General features: G+C 42.6%; 1 protein-coding gene across 10 annotated transcripts in view; it reads left to right on the top strand.

Moving 5' to 3' along the window:
- Nucleotides 1–17,564, top strand: part of SRGAP2 (SLIT-ROBO Rho GTPase activating protein 2) — a 276,234-nt gene that overhangs the window by 141,475 nt on the left and 117,195 nt on the right. For all 10 annotated transcript variants that reach the window (XR_007130747.1, XM_047752470.1, XM_047752469.1 and 7 more), the window contains exon 4: nucleotides 1,250–1,412. Coding sequence is in view for 9 of the 10 variants with exons in the window: in XM_047752470.1 (XP_047608426.1) it covers nucleotides 1,250–1,412 (163 nt within the window). In the remaining variant the exon portion in view is untranslated. The remainder of the gene's footprint in view (nucleotides 1–1,249; nucleotides 1,413–17,564) is intronic.

The raw sequence follows: 17,564 nt of genomic DNA on the forward strand, positions 1-17,564 counted from the left end.
GAGATCCGAGCGGCATCTGCGACCTACACAACAGCTCACGGCAATGCCGGTCCTTAACCCACTGAGCAAGGCCAGGGATCGAACCCGCAACTTTGTGGTTCCTAGTTGGATTCGTTAACCACTGAACCACGACAGGAACTCCAGATAGTTCACCTTTCTTAGTTCAACTTTCCCCATCTGCTGAATGTGGTTGATAGCCCCCACTTCGTCAGGTTTTGTAAGGTTCAAGTTAAGCAACATGAGTATAGGACCCAGCCAAGAGCCCAGTACACAGTAAGCCCTTGATAAATAGCCTCCTTCCTTTTGTTTCTCTCCTTAAAGAAATCCAACTTGCAGATGTGGAACTTTCTTAAGTTGCTTAAATTAGTGCTGTGAGCTGAGCAGATAATCAATAATCTTTTTGGATCACAGTGTTTTCCTAGGTGCTTTTCTGCTCCACTCAAGCTGTAGATGTCTTAGGAATACACATATTCAGATATGATTTGTGTTCTTGACTGTATGGAGCTTGAGAAGATGGCTTAGTCAATGAAATCTAACCTCCTTAGATGTGTTCTGTGGCACAGAGGAGTTTTTAGGAAATGTTTTCATAGCAGCTGCCTCTATAGTTGTCTTCACTGAATCCTTCAATAGATAAATGTGTGGATATTTAGTCTATAGCATAGATTTTGTCTAGAGACTAACTTTGGCTTCCAACCCTAGACACACATCAAATGACTTAGTGATTGTGGTTATGGACTTTGGAGTCAGACCTACTACAGTTGTTGCAGTCAGCACAGACCTGTGGTTCTAGTCCCTGGCTCCCTCTTACCATCTCTGGGACTCCTTACTAGCTGTGGGCAAGGGACAACCTCTCCAAGGTGTTTTGTTTGTTTGTTTGTTTTCTTTAATCAGTAAAATGGGGATAATGGTAGTTCTTTTCTGACAATGAAATAATGGCACTTAGATGCGATACTGCCTATCATATAAAGCTTTTCCAAAGCTTCTAGAGCAGAGTAGATGTTTAATAGATAATCCTGCTTTTTCTCCTCTTTTCCTTGTCCTCTGGCCTCCCTCTCCTTATTTTCCCCTTTTCTCCTCCACTGAGTTTTTAGAAAAAGGGAAAACTAAAGGTGCAGCTTCGGGAAAGACATCTTTATTCCTGGTTTGGCTCTGATCGCATGATTGTGTGACACGGACTGCTGTCATAGATGTTGGCCCTGCCTGCTTACCAACACTGATTTTTTTTTTTTCCCTTGCTGTTTCTTTGCAGGAAGGATCAGAATGTTCTCTCTCCAGTCAACTGCTGGAATCTCCTCTTAAACCAGGTGAAGCGGGAGAGCAGGGACCACACTACCTTGAGTGACATCTACCTGAATAATATCATTCCTCGATTTGTCCAAGTCAGTGAGGACTCAGGAAGACTCTTTAAAAAGGTAAAGAGCTATTTCTAGTCACTGACACAGTCTTGTAAATACGAAGAAGACTATCTTATTGGCCCACTTAAAATGTTTTTCTTTGGTCATTCCCTACCATGCACTTACGAAGAAAAAAAGTACTGGATTGGCATTTTTTTTATTTCCTCTCTGAGCTAAATTTATAGTAGCCCTGCGAAAGTGACCATTTGCAAGGTACAACCCCAGGTCTTGCAGCATAATGCATAACCTGCATATATTAATAATGAACATGAGTAATGTCCGTGTGTGGTCCATTTCCTTAAATGATACGTGAAGCTGTTGAGATTCGGGGACTTTTCAGTGTCACTTCTTGATTTCCTCTTCTAGTTCATTTACAAATTCAAGTCTGTTTATGTTTGTAGTTTAGTTCTCTTCCCAGGTTCTCATCTGGGCCAAGGTGAGGTCATGAATTTGGTTATTCTTATCATGACTTATCTTTGTCTTTGGGTCCCTGAACGCTTTCTGAAGCTCAGTTGTTTGTCACAATTCCTTGAGTGTATATCAAAAAACCTGACCTAGGAAAAACTCAAAAGTAATTGTGATAGTCTTTTTTTTTTTTTTCTTTTTGCCATTTCTTGGGCCGCTCCCGCGGCATATGGAGATTCCCAGGCTAGGGATTGAATCGGAGCTGTAGCCGCTAGCCTACACCAGAGCCATAGCAACTCGGGATCCGAGCCGCTTCTTTGACCTATACCACAGGTCACCCCAATAATGGATCCTTAACCCACTGAGCAAGGCCAGGGATCAAACCCACAACCCCATGGTTCCTAGTCAGATTCGTTAAACCACTGAGCCACGATGGGAACTCCAATTGTGATAATCTTAAGGAATTTATAGCAAATTCACCTTATCTGTCAGTAGTGGAACTAAACTCTTGGAAACCCAGGAAGCTCCTTTCTAAGCTCTCTCAACCTGAGCTCTTAATGGAGTCATTTATTTGTGACTTTTGGCTACAAATGGCCCCAACCCTTGTCCAGGATATACCATGTCTAACATTCAAGCTTTGGCATCCCCACAAGACTTTTTAGAAGGCAAATAATCTTCCCGCAAGTAACATGTAAAAAGAGGATACATAGGGCTATTTCATTGGTTTTGTGTATAGGGAATTCGTTGACTTCCAGTTGACAAAATCCAATGTTAAAATTTGAGGCTGGGAGAGGATGGACTTCAGTAAACAGGACTGTGGTCGCTAGTTACCTTAGCTCTTGGTCAGTTTTCCAATTCTTTTTTTTTTTTTGCTTTTTAGGACCATACCCACGGCACATGGAAGTTCCCAGGCTAGGGGTCTAATTGGAGCTACAGCTGCTGGCCTACACCACAGCCACAGCAACACCAGATCCGAGCTGCTTCTGTGATTTACACCACAGCTCACAGCAGCGCTGGATCCTTAACCCACTGAGCGAGGCCAGGGATCGAACCCACAACATCATGGTTCTTAGATTCACTTCCACTGAACCATAACAGGAACTCCTCCAATTCTTAACATTAGGAAGTTTTCCAGATCTCAGTAGGTTTGCAGTTGAACCCAGTTTCTTCTGTTTATACCAGCACGGCAAAATAACTGATTTAGAATCTTCCAGCTACATAACTGTGTCTGTAAAGAGGCTTTCCTTGTGTCTTAGAGACAGGACATTAGGGGCACAATCATCTGAGAATGAAAAGAAGGAAGAGAAAGGAGTTCACAGAGCTCACTGGCTATTTTTAGTGGCCCGGCTGTGTTGTGGTTGGGGCCACACTTCATTTAGGGTCGAGGGTATTTTCCACCATCTCCCCATGCTCTCCAGCATCTGCTCTCACTTGCCTGTCATTAACGTGGCTCTGGCGTAGGCTGGTGGCTGCAGCTCTGATTAGACCCCTGGCCTGGGAACCTCCATATACCGCGGGAGCGGCCCAAGAAATGGCAAAAAGACAAAAAAAAAAAAAAAGATGTGGTGTCTTTCCCCACCCACCATGAATGATAGTCCTAGCTGTGGTCTAAGCACTGACCGCCTTAAGCCATGCATTTCTATGCTGAGGGTGTAAGGACGGATTTCTGGTTCATCACAGGACGTTTATATATTACATTTCATTGAAGAAAAGTGCATATATCCTAGGCTTACAGCTCACTGCGTTTTTACAAGCTGAACACACCTGGTAACCAGCTCCCAAATCAAAAGACAGAATATTTCCAGAAGTCCCCTCATGCTCCGTTCTAGTCTTTGGGGGTTTGGGAGGGGTGGTTGCCAACCCCCAAGGGTAACATCAGTCTTGGCTTTTCACAGCAAGAGATTACTTTTGCTTGGTTCCATACTTTATATAAATAGAATCATACAGTACGTACTCTTTTGTGTCTGGTTTCTCTCATTCAACATTGTATTTCTGAGATGTGTTCATATTGTATAGGTGCAGATCATAGGACTCTTCATCTGTATAATGTTCATCAGTCAGATTACAGCTGATTCGAGTTATCCATAGGATTGTTGAATAGCCAATGATTACTACCCCACAGGGTGGAGAGCCTTTTTTCTCTCTCCCCTGGGACCCAGTGTAGGCAGAGAACTCTCAGGTAGAAGCTGGCTTGGCCAATTATAAAAGGAGATTAATTCTATTTAGCTGGGTGAGAGCCTCTCTGCTTTCTAGTCATGGACCAGAGAAGCATTCTTCCTCCATAACCTAGATTTTCAGTCTCTTATGTTTAGAGTGTGTTGCATGTGAAGAATGAGAATCTCACTACTTAGGCTATAGCGATCAGGTAAGAGAACCAAGGAATGTCCCTGGCCGCCCTGACAGTTAGGTTGAAGCTTCATGGGGCTTCCTTTGTACTGTTAAAATTAAAAAAAAAAAGCTAAGGAGTTCCCTGGTGGCTTAGTAGGTTAAAGATCCGGCATTGTCCTTAACAGAGCCCTTTCCCAAGGGACCCTTTGCTAGTAACTCTGAAACTCTGGACAATTACATCTCCTTTCTGGGCCTCACTTCCCTCAAGTTTAAAGAAAAGTGTTTGGGCGCTATGATCTCTGCCCTTGAAATCTAATACACTGTCATTGTATGATGACCAAAGCCTCTTCCACTCAGGGCTTCCATCTGGTTGTTGGGTGACCTTTGTTAAATTGCCGCAGGTAAGCTGTAGTCCCTGAGATAGGAGCTAAGAAAACTGGGTATGGGTATGGAGAAGGGGCCAGGTTCAGCGATTGAGGACCATACTTCCTACAGAATGCAGCATTGTTTCAGATTCTGTTACCTGTGACGGCCAGCAACCAAGAGACGCCACACTGGACTCCAAATATATGAAATAAAGACACCTCTTATTTTACCTGTAAATTTGGTTCCAGTAGCAAAAGGAAAACCCACATTGCTCTGGAGACACAGGCTTCAGAAAAGATCCCTTTATTTCCGGTTCAGCCGTGGACACCTGTGAAAATTTACCAGAGTTTTATGTGAATTTGAATCTGTCACTGGCAAAAATCACCAGTTTTCTTCCTTTAAGAAAAAAAATTTTTTTGGCTGCATCTAGGGCATGCAGAAGTTCTGGACCAGGGCTCAAACCCACCCCACAGCAGTGACCTGAGCCACAGCAGTGACAATGCTTAACCTACTAAGCCACCAGGGAACTCCTTAGCTTTTTTTTAAATTTATAAAACCTAACGATTCACTGGCAAAGGTTTTGATAATCAAAACCCAAATATTCTGAACCCTTTTGTGCCAGGTACAGTGTTAGGCACTTGGTATGCATTATCTTGATCAATCCTTACAGTACGTCTATAATGTCGTTATTACTATTATCCTTATTCTATGAAGGAAGGAATTTAGGCTTAGCGAGATGAAGGAACAAAGAGGTGAGGCCAGTATTTAAATACTGGCATTTGGCTCTAGATCCCAAAGTTTTCCACCTACGTGCGTGTTCTATTAGGCCTCTCTGTATGCAGAGGAAAGGGTACCTGGATTTTCTTGCTCTTCCCTAATAAATCCAGGTATTTCATTTCAGAATTAACCTAACCTTTTCTCTTGCACACAGCCCTTCAAGGGGTAGGGAGTCGTTACACATCAGCATTGGCTGGTTTCTCCTACCTGGTGTCTGGACAAGCAGCTGGAACTGAGAGTGAAATAAGGCGGCATGTTTTTCTCCCCAGGGGCAGAATCTCTAGTAAGAAGGAAACAAAGACTCATTAAATCTGAGAACTGACTGAAAATCTGGCGCACAGCTAACTCAGCTAATTTGGGGATATCAGGGTGGCTGCACAATTGGCCCCTCTATGCTACTGAACCCCCTTAAGGGCTGCTCCCTGCTGCCCTCTGGTTTGTGGTTATGTCTGCTGGGACATAGTTTACATGTTGCATGAAGCCACAGTAGAGATTCCTTTCGCTAAATTTAACATCTAGAGAAAGTAGCCTCCTGTCCACGCTTAGAAACAGGCCCACTTTGTCTGGAACTCAGGGGGACATGGAGCCCATTTGTGTTCCTGCCATCTCCTTTCATGTCATGAAAGCTCAGCCTGTCTAACCCCCGTTGGAACCAAGGTTTGGACAAATATTATTGCTGCCGCCTTCATTTGTTTAATGCGGTGGCTTCAAAACCTGGGGCCAAATACTGCCAACTGCTACTCCCACCTCCATCGCGTCTCTGTGAGAGGCATGTTCTAAAGAATCCCACCAAGAAGAGAAATCATTTTTCTCATTTTCTCCATTTAAACAGAGATAAATTTGGGTGTGCTTTTTCCCACTGGAGAGAAGACAGTCTTGTTTTCTCTTCCTCCCTTCGTGTAGTTGGAACGCACTGAAAGTACCTCCAACTTGGCTGTTCAAGTCACTGCTTCTAGCCCTTGACAGCTGCTCACGCTTAGGCTCGGAAGCCAGGCAATTCAGACAGTCCTAGGACTCTGAATTGCATGCTTCTTTTTATGGTATTTCAGGTAACCGTACTCCTGTTTTATGTTTATTACCCTATGGCAGAAAGTCAGGTTAAATCGAAAAAGCTATAGGTCAGATTCCCAGTAGACCAGTAGTTCTCAGCTTCTTTGCAAGAATGTCACTTGGGAAGTTTTGTTAAAAAATCTTCATGACCTTGAAGAGACAAAGATTTCTTAGGATATAAAAAACATGAAGAGGGGGTTCCCTGATGGCTCAGTGGGTCAGGAATCTGGGGTTGTCACTGCTGTGGTGCAAGTTCAGTCCATGGTCTGGGAACTTCTACATGCCAGGGATGCAGCCAAAAAAAAAAAAAAAAAGAGTCATGAAGATAAAATGGATTTCATCAATTCTTGGACTTTTGCTCTTGGAAACATATTGTTAAGAAAACGAGATACAAGCCACAGACTGGAAGAATATATTTGCGATGCATAGAACTCAATAATAAGATGGCAAAATACCCCAAATTAAAAAAAAATAGGCAGAAGGATTGAATAGACACATCACTAAAGAATATATATATATGTGTGTGTGTGTGTATATATATATAAATGGCTGATGAGCACATGAGAAGATACTCAATCTCTATCATTAAGCATCAGGAAAATGCAAATTAAAACTATAAGGAGATATGCTACATACTCATGAGAATGGTTAAAATTAAAGAGACTGACAATACCAACTGTTAGGACGGATGGAATTCTCATATGTTACTGGTGAAAATGTAAAATGGTACAACTGCTTTGGAAAATAGTTTGGCAGTTTCATATAAAGTTAAATGTGTGCTTACCATGGGACCCATCTATGGTAGGTATTTATCCAAGAGAAATAAAAGTATATCCCCACACAAAGACTCATACCTGGATGTTCAGAATAGCACTTGTTGTAGACGCCCATCCCGAAGACGCCCATGTCTCAATTCCTAGAAATGTGAAGGTTTGCTTTATCCATAAGTCTTTGTGTACGTGATGAATTCGAGGAGCTTATGATGGGATTTTATGCTTGTTTACCTAAGTGGGTCCTAAATGCAGTCACTTGTGTCCTTATAAGCGAAAAGTAGAGGCAGTTGCAGGCGAAAGAGGAGAAGGCCCTGTGAGAGAAGTGGAGGGAAGCAAAGTCACAGACAGAAGATGCTAGGCCTCTGGCTTTGAAGATGGAGGAAGAGGCCGTGAGCCAAGGAATGCAGCTCTAGGTGCTAGAAAAGGCAAGGAAACAGATAGTCCCCAAGTCCTTCTAAGGGAACATGGCCCTGTAGACATCTGATTTGGGCCCAGGGAAATTGGTTTTGGACTTCTGACTTCCTGAACCATAAGAAAATAAATGTGTGGGTTTTGGGGGGGGTTGTTTGGTTGGGTTTGTTTTGGGGTTTTTTTGTTTGTTTGTTTTGTTTTGTTTTGCTTTATAGGTCCGCACCTGTGGTGTATGGAAGTTCCCAGGCTAGGGGTCAAATCGGAGCTATAGCTGCCATCCTACACCGGAGCCGCAGCAATGCAGGATCTGAGCTGCATGGATACTAATCAGATTCATTTCCGCTGAGCCACGGCAGGAACTCCCCCAATTGTTTCTTGCATGTAATCAGGGCCGCCTGAGAACCACTGCTGTGGATGTACTGATTTCCATCTTGGGGAAAACCCAAGACCACAGAGGTACACCCGAAGCCATAAGATCCTGTCTCTCTGGATGTGAGGCATGTTTTCCCCTGTTCCAGACGATGGTGAAGCTTCCAGGTCAATTTGTCTAGGCAAACCATTGTGGTTTCCCTACTTTATTCTTAGAGGGTGACAAAGGGTGAATCTGGCCTCAGGTCAGTAGGTCAACACCTTAGAAAGTGGGAGATGCAAGAAGGGTGCTGAGAAAGAAACATAATGAGGCTCAATTGGTGTTCCCATCATGGCACAGCGGAAACAAATCCGTCTAGGAACCATGAGGTTGTGGGTTTGATCCCTGGACTCTCTCAGTGGGTTAAGGATCTGGCGTTGCCATGAGATATGTGTGGTATAGGTTGCAGATGCGGCTTAGATCCTGCGTTGTTGTGGCTGTGGTGTAGGCCGTCACCTATAGCTCTGATTAGACCCCTAGCCTGGGAACCTCCATATGCCCTGAGTGCAGCCCTAAAAAGCCAAAAAAAAAAAAAAAAGGCTCAATTAATAGTTTTCTCTGGAGCCCTGCGGTATTAAACATTATCCTTTTCCCATTAGATCAATCACAAGAGAATTGCCATGATCAGTCGAGTTTCCTTAGCACCAAGGAAATGGGTCTGACAGTGAAAGAGGATAAAGGCTATTTGAAGTGAAAAGCAGTTCTTGTTATCTCCCTACCTGTATATCCCCTTTGGGTGGGATTGCCTATGGAGTCTTTGAGTCCACGTGTCTGGCATATGTGAGGAGAAAGGATGAGGATTCGGTAAGGAGGCATGTCCTATGGTTTTGTTGTTGTAACTAAGAAAAGGAGAAAAAGTGACCCATGATGCTGGTATAGTTGATTGTCCCTGGTAGGTACCGTAGATTGAATGAATGGAGGAAGAATGGATTTCCAAAGGTTGTGGTGTGCCCTCTTGACAAAGGATTTAACCTGGAGACATCTCTGGGAGAAGGCGTGGACCATCGATTTACCCCTCCCTCTCTTCCTCAGTCCCACCCTCCCCTTGGAACTCAGTATCTGTTATGGATTGACTTTCTTCCATATCATAACATGGGCAGTAGCAGCTGCATTGTACAGCACTGTATAGCCAGGTGTTCCAATTGCCTAATTTATCTTGTTGGTATCAAAAATCTGTTCCGATTAATTGAGCTTTATTCTCCTATTTAATATCTGAGGAAGAGCTCCTTTATGGAAAAATGAATAGGATGTGAAGCTGAGCTTGTTTGAGTAGGGGATGGAAAGCTGCCAGCTACTTCAAAGGTATCTCTGCTGATAAGGGGCGTCAGGTTTGCTGCCAAAGGCAACACGGAGGGAAGCTCTGCAGCTAGTGCCGTGTGCGTGGCGTTTTAGCTCTGGTTTCTGCGACACTAGGTCAGCTGCATCTGTATCCTCCTCCTTGGGGCTGCTCCCTGGGTGGTCCAGTCTTTTTTTGGACTTAGGAAGATCCAGCTCAGAGGGAATGTGCACATCAAAGATGCCTGCTGTCTTTGGCTTAGATTAGCTTATATGTGTATATGTTTGCATTTTTGGTGTTTCAGTTCTCAGGTATCTGTCTGCCTCTTCTGAAACAGCACATGCTATGTTTGGGACATTCAAAGGCGTAGTGGTACTTCGAAATTGATAAATCAAAAGATGATGAAGAGAATCAGAAGAACAATTTAAAAATATGGAGGATGGAAAAGAGAGCTGCAGTGGACAGAAAACAAAAGGGTCCACATGCAACTTTGTACATATTTGTTTGCATTTCTCTTTTTCTTTCTCTTTCCTTTCTTTCTTTCTTTTTCTTTCTTTCTTTCTTTCTTTCTTTCTTTCTTTCTTTCTTTCTTTCTTTCTTTTTCTTTCTTTCTTTTCTTTCTTTTTCCTTTCTTCTTCTCCTTTCTTATTTTCTTTCTTCTTTCTTTCTTTTTTCTTTTCTTCTTCTTGGATTCTTTCTTTCTTATCCTTTCTTTCTTTCTTCTTTCCTTTCTGCTTTCTATCTTTCTTTCTTCTTAGTTTCTTCATTCTTTCTTTCTCTTATCTTCTTCTTTCCTTCTCTTTCTTCTCTTTCCTCTTCTCTGCCTTCTTTTCTCTTTCTATTTCTTCACTTTCTTCTTTCGTTCATCGAGTCTTTCTTCTTTATATCTTCTCTTGTAGTTTTCTTTCTTTCTTTCTTTCTTTTCTTTCCTTCCTTCCTTCTTCCTTTCCTTCCTTCCTTGCGTCCTTCCTTCCTTCCTAATCCTATCCGCTTCCTCTGCCTCCTCCTGCTAAAACCTCTATTCTCTTCTATCCTCTTATTCTTCTTTCTCTCTTTCTTTCTTTTGGCCACACCCTCGACATGCAGAGGTTCCTAGGCTGGGGGTGGAACCCATGCTACATCAGGGACCTGAGCCACAGCATTGACAATGCCAGATCCTTAATCTTCTGGGCCGCCAGGGAACTCCAACTTTGTACATATTTGAATACTACCCTAAACTTAAAGCATGTAGTCAATAAGTATTTTAGTGAAAACTATATATATGCATAGCATTATGCTAGGTGCTAAAGAGAGCTTAAAATCAAATTGAGGCATAAGATTTGCTCCCAGAGAGCTTAGACTTTTCTGTTCTTTTTAGTCCACTTAGGTCTCCCAAAACTTTCTGTAGGAGGAGGAGGAGAGGAGGAGGATGATAAAGATAAATAACAAGCTTTCATAAAATGCTTACTCTAAATATGATACACTCTAGTAGGCTCGAAATGTATTTTCTCTAGTCTTTTCATATATGTTACAAGGGGTTTTTTTCCTTACCTTTTTCCATAAGAGAAAGTGCACATGTTGTAAAGTATATGGGTCAATGAATTTTTACAAACAGAAAACAAGTGTGTCATTATTACCCAGATAAAGAAAAGTACCAGTATTCCATGAGTCCCCTCTTTTATCCCCTTCCATTCATTATCCCCTGAATGCTACTATCCCGACTTCTATACAATATAAGTATTTTCTGTTTTTGAAAAAATATATATATAAATGGAACTATATAATTCTTTCAACAATTCAAATATGCCGTTTTTTTCTTTCCTGGTTTCCAATGAGAATGGGTTGATTTCTCAGAAGAAATCAGCTGTGAGTCTTATTGTTGTTCCCCTGGATGTAATATCTGGGGACCTGAAGGGAGGGTGCTGCTTTTAATACCTTATATTTGGTTTTCAGCAATTTGACTATAATGAGTCTAATTATGATGGTCTTTTTTTTTTTTTTTGGTCTTTTTGCTATTTCTTGGGCCGCTCCCGCGGCATATGGAGGTTCCCAGGCTAGGGGTCCAATCGGAGCTGTAGCCACCGGCCCACGCCAGAGCCATAGCAACGCGGGATCCGAGCCGCGTCTGCAACCTACACCACAGCTCACGGCAACGCCGGATCGTTAACCCACTGAGCAAGGGCAGGGATCGAACCCGCAACCTCATTGTTCCTAGTCAGATTCGTTAACCACTGCGCCACAACGGGAACTCCCTTTTTTTTTTTTTTAATTGACTTGGATAAGTACAATATCTACATAGCCTGGATCTGTGGTAGAGGTTATTCCTCAATTTGGGAAAAATCCTGGCAAATATTTTTTCTGTCCTGTTCTCTCTTCTTGCTTTGACCCCAGTTGCATGTTTGTTAGACTGCTTGATACAGTCCCATAGGTCATCGAGGCAAGCTTTTTTCTCCCTGTGGGCTTCAGTTTAGATGATTTCTAAAGTTTACCAATCCTCTCTTGTGTTGTATCCAATCTGCTTTCATACTATCCAGTGATTTTTTTTTATTTCAGATACTATATTTTTTTATTTCAGATATTATATTTTTTTATTTCAGATATTATATTTTTTAGTTTTATGGTTTCCATCTGGTTCTTTTTTTATAGAGTCCATATAATTTCCCTTCTCTTCACCCATTATTTTCAAAACATATTGTGCAATTATTGAGAAATTCTTATCTGCTATACTCTACATTTACATCATCTGTGGTTCTGTTTCTATTTGTTGATTTTTCTCTTGACCAGGGATCTCATTTCTTTATTTTTCCACATCTACTGATTTTTTATGACATACTGGGCATCATAGATGTCATTATTGAGACTCTAAAAGTGTTTCTCTTACTCTGAAGGTTGCTTAGTTTTTTTCTAGGAGGCTGTTAAACCACTGGTTGATCACCTTGAGCTTGTGGGGAATTCATTTTATGCTTTGTTAAAATGGGCCCATTTTGGTTTTGCCTTCAGTCCTGGAACATATTCTGAATTACTTAAGGTATGGCCTTTCTGGGATTTCCACAGAAAGCCCAGGATGTTTCTGAAGCCCTCGAATCTGGCAGGCTTTGAACTTCAAATTCTATCTCCCATACAGTGTGCAGCAGCTAGAATGACCAGCAGTCCCATTTTGCCTGGGGATGAGGAAGGGGTTCCTGGCATATGAGACTTTCAGTTTTTTCATCCATTCTACTGTTAATGACTTTGGGATAAGTTCCCAGTTTGAGGCTCTTTTGAATAATGCTGCTCTGAACATTATATTGGAAGGTTATTTTTCTTCTCTCTGTAGAGTTGAAAAATTAAAGCTCACACTGGTAAAAATACTCTTTTGTAAGACCAAGAAGGGGTGACACTGGAATTTGAACTCCCATGTCTTTTTCCTACATCACTCTGCCACCCATGTTTCGGGATTTATAGGTGGTACCCTTAAAACGTAGTTATTGCCAGATCAGGTTGTTGAACCTGGTCGCAATCTGAGCTTTAAGGATAGTGAATTCAAGACCTGCTTCTCTCTCTGCCTGTTTCCCTCTTCTCTCCTCTCATCTCCCTCTCCCTTTTCTCTACCTCTTCTCTTTTTTCCTCTCTCTTCCTCCCTGCTCTCTCTTCATTTGAATAATCTTTTAAAATTTTGTAGCACATGTGCATCAGAGAAATTAGGAAATAGAAGAAGCAAAGATATGATAATAAAAAAACAGATTATGGAGTTCCTGTTGTGGCACAGAGGAAGCGAATCCGACTAGGAAGCATGAGGTTGCAGGTTCGATCCCTGGCCTCGCTCAGCAGGTTAAGGATCCGGCATTGCCCTGAGTTGTGGTGTAGGTTGCAGATGCAGCTTGGATCTTGCGTTGCTGTGGCTGTGGTATAGGCCAGCCTGCTAATTTCAGGATTTTTCTACCTGATCCTGCACAGCCCTTAGTTTTTGTTTTGCTTTGTATTCTTCATTGACTCAATGCTCCACAAATCATTTGGGTCTATCCAGCTTTTCCTAGTAGGTACCCACAATGAAACTTTCAGTTATGGGCTAATTTTAATTGTCTGCGCTGATTCTTGCCTTTGAGAGACCATAGGCACTTCCTCATGAACTCGTGAGCTCTTGGAATCATCCTCTTGTTGAGCTAAGTGGTTATTGTTAAGGCCCAGGGGCAAGACCAAGAAGCAACATTTTCTGGTTTTATTTTCTGTTTCCTTTGATTTGGAAACAAACAAAAAACCCTTTCGCTTAGGTTTTTTCCAGTTGTAAAATATGTAATTCATGTTCTTCCAAGACATTGTGGAGGAAACAAAAATAATAAAAAGAAAATAATGATTACTTAGAACCAGTTTAATATTTTGGTACATTTGCTTCTGATCTTTTTTTTTTTTTTTTCTATGCACACTTTTCTTTGGAAAATTTAGGACTACATTGTATATTAAGTTTAGTGTAACTTTTCCCGTTTACCATTTGAAATGAACATTTTTTCCATGTCATGGCATCCTCTTTCAAAACATTGCTTTTAATGACTAGATGACATTCCGTCTGCTGGCCATTCCACAGCTCAGTCATACATTTCTTATGGTTCCTTGGCTATGTTGTCTTGACTCTCTGCTGGACCGTGTTCTGATATGTCCAGAAGCAATCCGGACTCTCCTTGGCATCTTCTCAGAAGTCACTTGTTTAAGCAATGAGATCCTGCTATATAGCACTGGGAACTATATCTAATCACTTATGCATATTATGTATGTGTGCCTGGGTCACCTTACTGTACAGTAGAAAATTGACAGAACACTGTAAACCAGCTATAATGGAAAATATAAAAATCATTAAAAAGAAAAAAAAGGAGATCCCATCATGGCTCAATGGTTAACGAATCCGATTAGGAACGATGAGGTTGCGGGTTCAATCCCTGGCCTCGCTCAGTGGGGTAAGGAGCCGGCATTGCCGTGAGCTGTGGTGTAGGTTGCAGACACGGCTTGGATCCCACATTGCTGTGGCTGTGGCGTAAGCCGGCAGCTATAGCTCCAATTAGACCCCTAGCCTGGGAACCTCCATATGCTGCAAGTGCAGGTATAAAAAGACAAAAGAAAGAAAAAAAGTCACTTGTTTATAGGAAGCCTTGGTGGCCTGTGCTTTCATTTGGAAATACCCTACTTCCATTTGATACAAGGCAAGGAGAGAGGATTTCCCCTCTGCTTCTTTCCCCTTTTCCTCCCCTTCTGTCTTCCTCATTGTCTCCGATCTCAGACCTGGCTGGCTCAGTGGAGCGCCTTCACCATGTTAGGTTTCAGTTTCCTCATCTTTACCCTGGAGCGTGTTAGTCCATGCTCTTGCTCTTCCTTCCCAGAGTGGTGCACGACTCCGTAAAACCTGAGAAGAAAGGGCTCAGCCATTATCAAAAAGCCAAGAGATAAAAAATGTTGGTGAGGATGTGGAAAAAGGGACCCCCTATTCACTGTTGATGGGGATGTAGATTGGTACAGCTGCTGTGGAAAAGAGTACAACACTTGCTCACAAAATTACAAATTGAACTGCCTTATGATCCAGCAATTCCACTCCTGAAGGAATTGAAATCAGTATCCGATCAGGTATCTGCACTCCTGTTTTCATTGGAGCATTATTCATAATAGCCAAGATAGGGAAATAACCTACATGCCCTTTGACAGATGAATAAATAAAGAAAATGTGTGGTGTATGTGTATGTGTACAGTGTGCGTATATGTATAGGTACAATAGAATATTATTCAGCCATGAAAAGAAGGAAGTCCTGCCATTTGTTTTTTGTTTGTTTGTTTGTTTGTTTTTGTCTTTTGTTGTTGTAGTTGTTGTTGTTGCTGTTGCTATTTCTTGGGCCGCTCCCGCGGCATATGGAGGTTCCCAGGCTAGGGGTCGAATCGGAGCTGCAGCCACCGGCCTACGCCAGAGCCCCAGCAACGCGGGATCCGAGCCTCGTCTGCAACCTACACCACAGCTCACGGCAACGCCAGATCCTTAACCCACTGAGCAAGGGCAGGGACCGAACCCGCAACCTCATGGTTCCTAGTCGGATTCGTTAACCACTGTGCCACGATGGGAACTCCAGTCCTGCCATTTGTGACACCATGGATAAACTGGGAGGGCATTATGCTAAGTGAAATAAGCAAATACTATATGATGTCACTTATATATAAAATCTTTTTAAAAAAGTCAAATTTCATAGAAACAGAGAAGAAAATAGTCGTTGCAAGGGGCTAAAGGGGAAATGGAGTAAAGGGTTAAAGGACACAAATTTTCAATTATAGAAATAAGTTCTGAGGATCTAATGAATAACATATAGTTCATAATACAGTGCTGTGTACTTGAAATTGCTGAGTGTAGATCTTAAACCTTCTCACCACACACACACACACACACACACACACACACACACACAAAGAGTTAACTATGTGAGTTCATGATCTTGATCTTGGTAATCATTCTGCAATATATATGTATATCAAATCATCACTTTAAATATATGCAGGAGTTCCCTGGTGGCTCAGTGGGTTAAGGATCTGGCATTATCACAGCTGTGGCCTGGGTTTTCTGGCCCTGGAACTTCCACATGCCAAAGGCAAAGCCGAAAAATTTTTTTAATTATATAGTTATGTTTTTTAATTATTCCTTAATGAAGTTAAAAAGGAAACAAGGAAAGAAAGTGCTCTGCAGGGCTTTAGTCATGGCCAAGTAGAAGAGTGTGCCCCTGCACCATCTCCCTGCTGGGGTGGTCCTTGCCTCTCTAAGCTGATCTTTTTCAGCGATGTGTTATCATGTAAGGTAGCAAGGAAATGCAGAAAGCAAACTGGGAGATCCAGTCTCTAGCTTTAATCATGTTCTCCACAGCCAAGATAATCCAATCCTTCTGCCCACATAAGCATCGCATCCTTTCCTGCCTTGCCGCTTCCCATGACCTTGTTTTCCTTTTGATGTTCATTTCAAGGGTGGAGAGTAGAAAAAAGTTTTCTCTTTTGTGGCTCTGTGAGTCAGTGGCCTTTCTGAGTCTTTGAGTTCACCGGCAGGAAAACTGCAGAGTCCACCTGATTTTTCTTTCAGGGATTCTTTGTAAAGAGAGAGAGATGGAGTTCCCATCGTCACGCAGCAGAAACGAATCTGACTAGGAGGCATGAGGTTGCCAGTTCGATCCCTGGCCTTGCTCAGTGGGTTAAGGATCCGGCGTTGCCATGAGCTGTGGTGTAGGTCGCAAAGGTGGCTTGGAACTGATGTGGCTGTGGCTGTGGTGTAGACCAGCAGCTGTAGCTCTGATTCAACCCTAGTCTGGGAGCCTCTATATGCCATGGGTGTGGCCCTAAAAAGCAACAAAAAGAGAGAGAGAGAGCACTGCTTTTGGAGTTCCCACTGTGGCAGAACCTGACGCAGGTTCCTGCGGGTTAAGGACCTGACATTGTCTCTTTGAGGACGAAAGTTCCATCCTTGATGACGCTCAGTGGGTTATGGAAGCTGCAAGTATAGGTCACATATGTGGCTTGGATTTGGTGTGGCTGTGGCTGTGGCTGAGGCCTGCAGCTGCGTCTCCAATTCAATGCCTAGCCCCAGGAACTTCCGTAATGCCAAAGATGCGGCTGTAAAAAAATAAAGTGAAATAAATACAAGATTTAATAAATACTATTTGATTGTCTATAGCAACTCAATATTCAACATGGTGCTATTAAAGGGCTTCAGAACAAGCCTAAATCATGGTTCGGATCTTAGATTTCTTGCATCTCGGGTGGATAGACAGACCGTAGCCTCCAGAAGCAGGTTACAACTTTAGACAACAATTTAATGAATGGTACAGATAATTGGTTGTCTCTAGGGGTTTGGAAAATGCACAGATTCACAAAAGGTGAGTCAGGCAAGCTTCATACAGGGGAAAGGATCGGGCTGATGTTCTTTTAAGTATATGCTGCCAGTATGCCTAATTATCCATCAATTTTTTTATCTTCTGGAAATATCTTTTGAATATTTCCAAGTTACCTGGTGCCAACTTCCTCTCCTATCTCTTTGTCCCCATTAGAGGTGCCACCCTTGAGACCAGTCTGACAGCAGAAGAGACTTTCTATTGGCCAGCAAGGGGAGGAATTGCAGGGTGAGCATGGCGCCTAAGGGTCAAATCAGAGCTGCGGCTGCCAACCTACGCCACAGCCACAGCAACTCGGGGTCCAAGCCGCGTCTACAACCTGCGCCACAGCTCATGGCAATGCTGAGCTGGATCCCCGACCCACTCAGCAAAGCCAGGGATCGAACCCGCATCCTCATGGTTACTAGTCAGATTCATTTCCTCTGTGCTACAACAGCAACTCCCGAGTGTGGCAGATTTTTTGTTGTTGTTGTTGTTGTTGTTGCTATTTCTTGGGCCGCTCCCTCGGCATATGGAGGT

The sequence above is a fragment of the Phacochoerus africanus genome, chromosome 11 (genome assembly GCF_016906955.1).
Source record: "Phacochoerus africanus isolate WHEZ1 chromosome 11, ROS_Pafr_v1, whole genome shotgun sequence".
NCBI classification, from domain to species: Eukaryota; Metazoa; Chordata; class Mammalia; order Artiodactyla; family Suidae; genus Phacochoerus; species Phacochoerus africanus.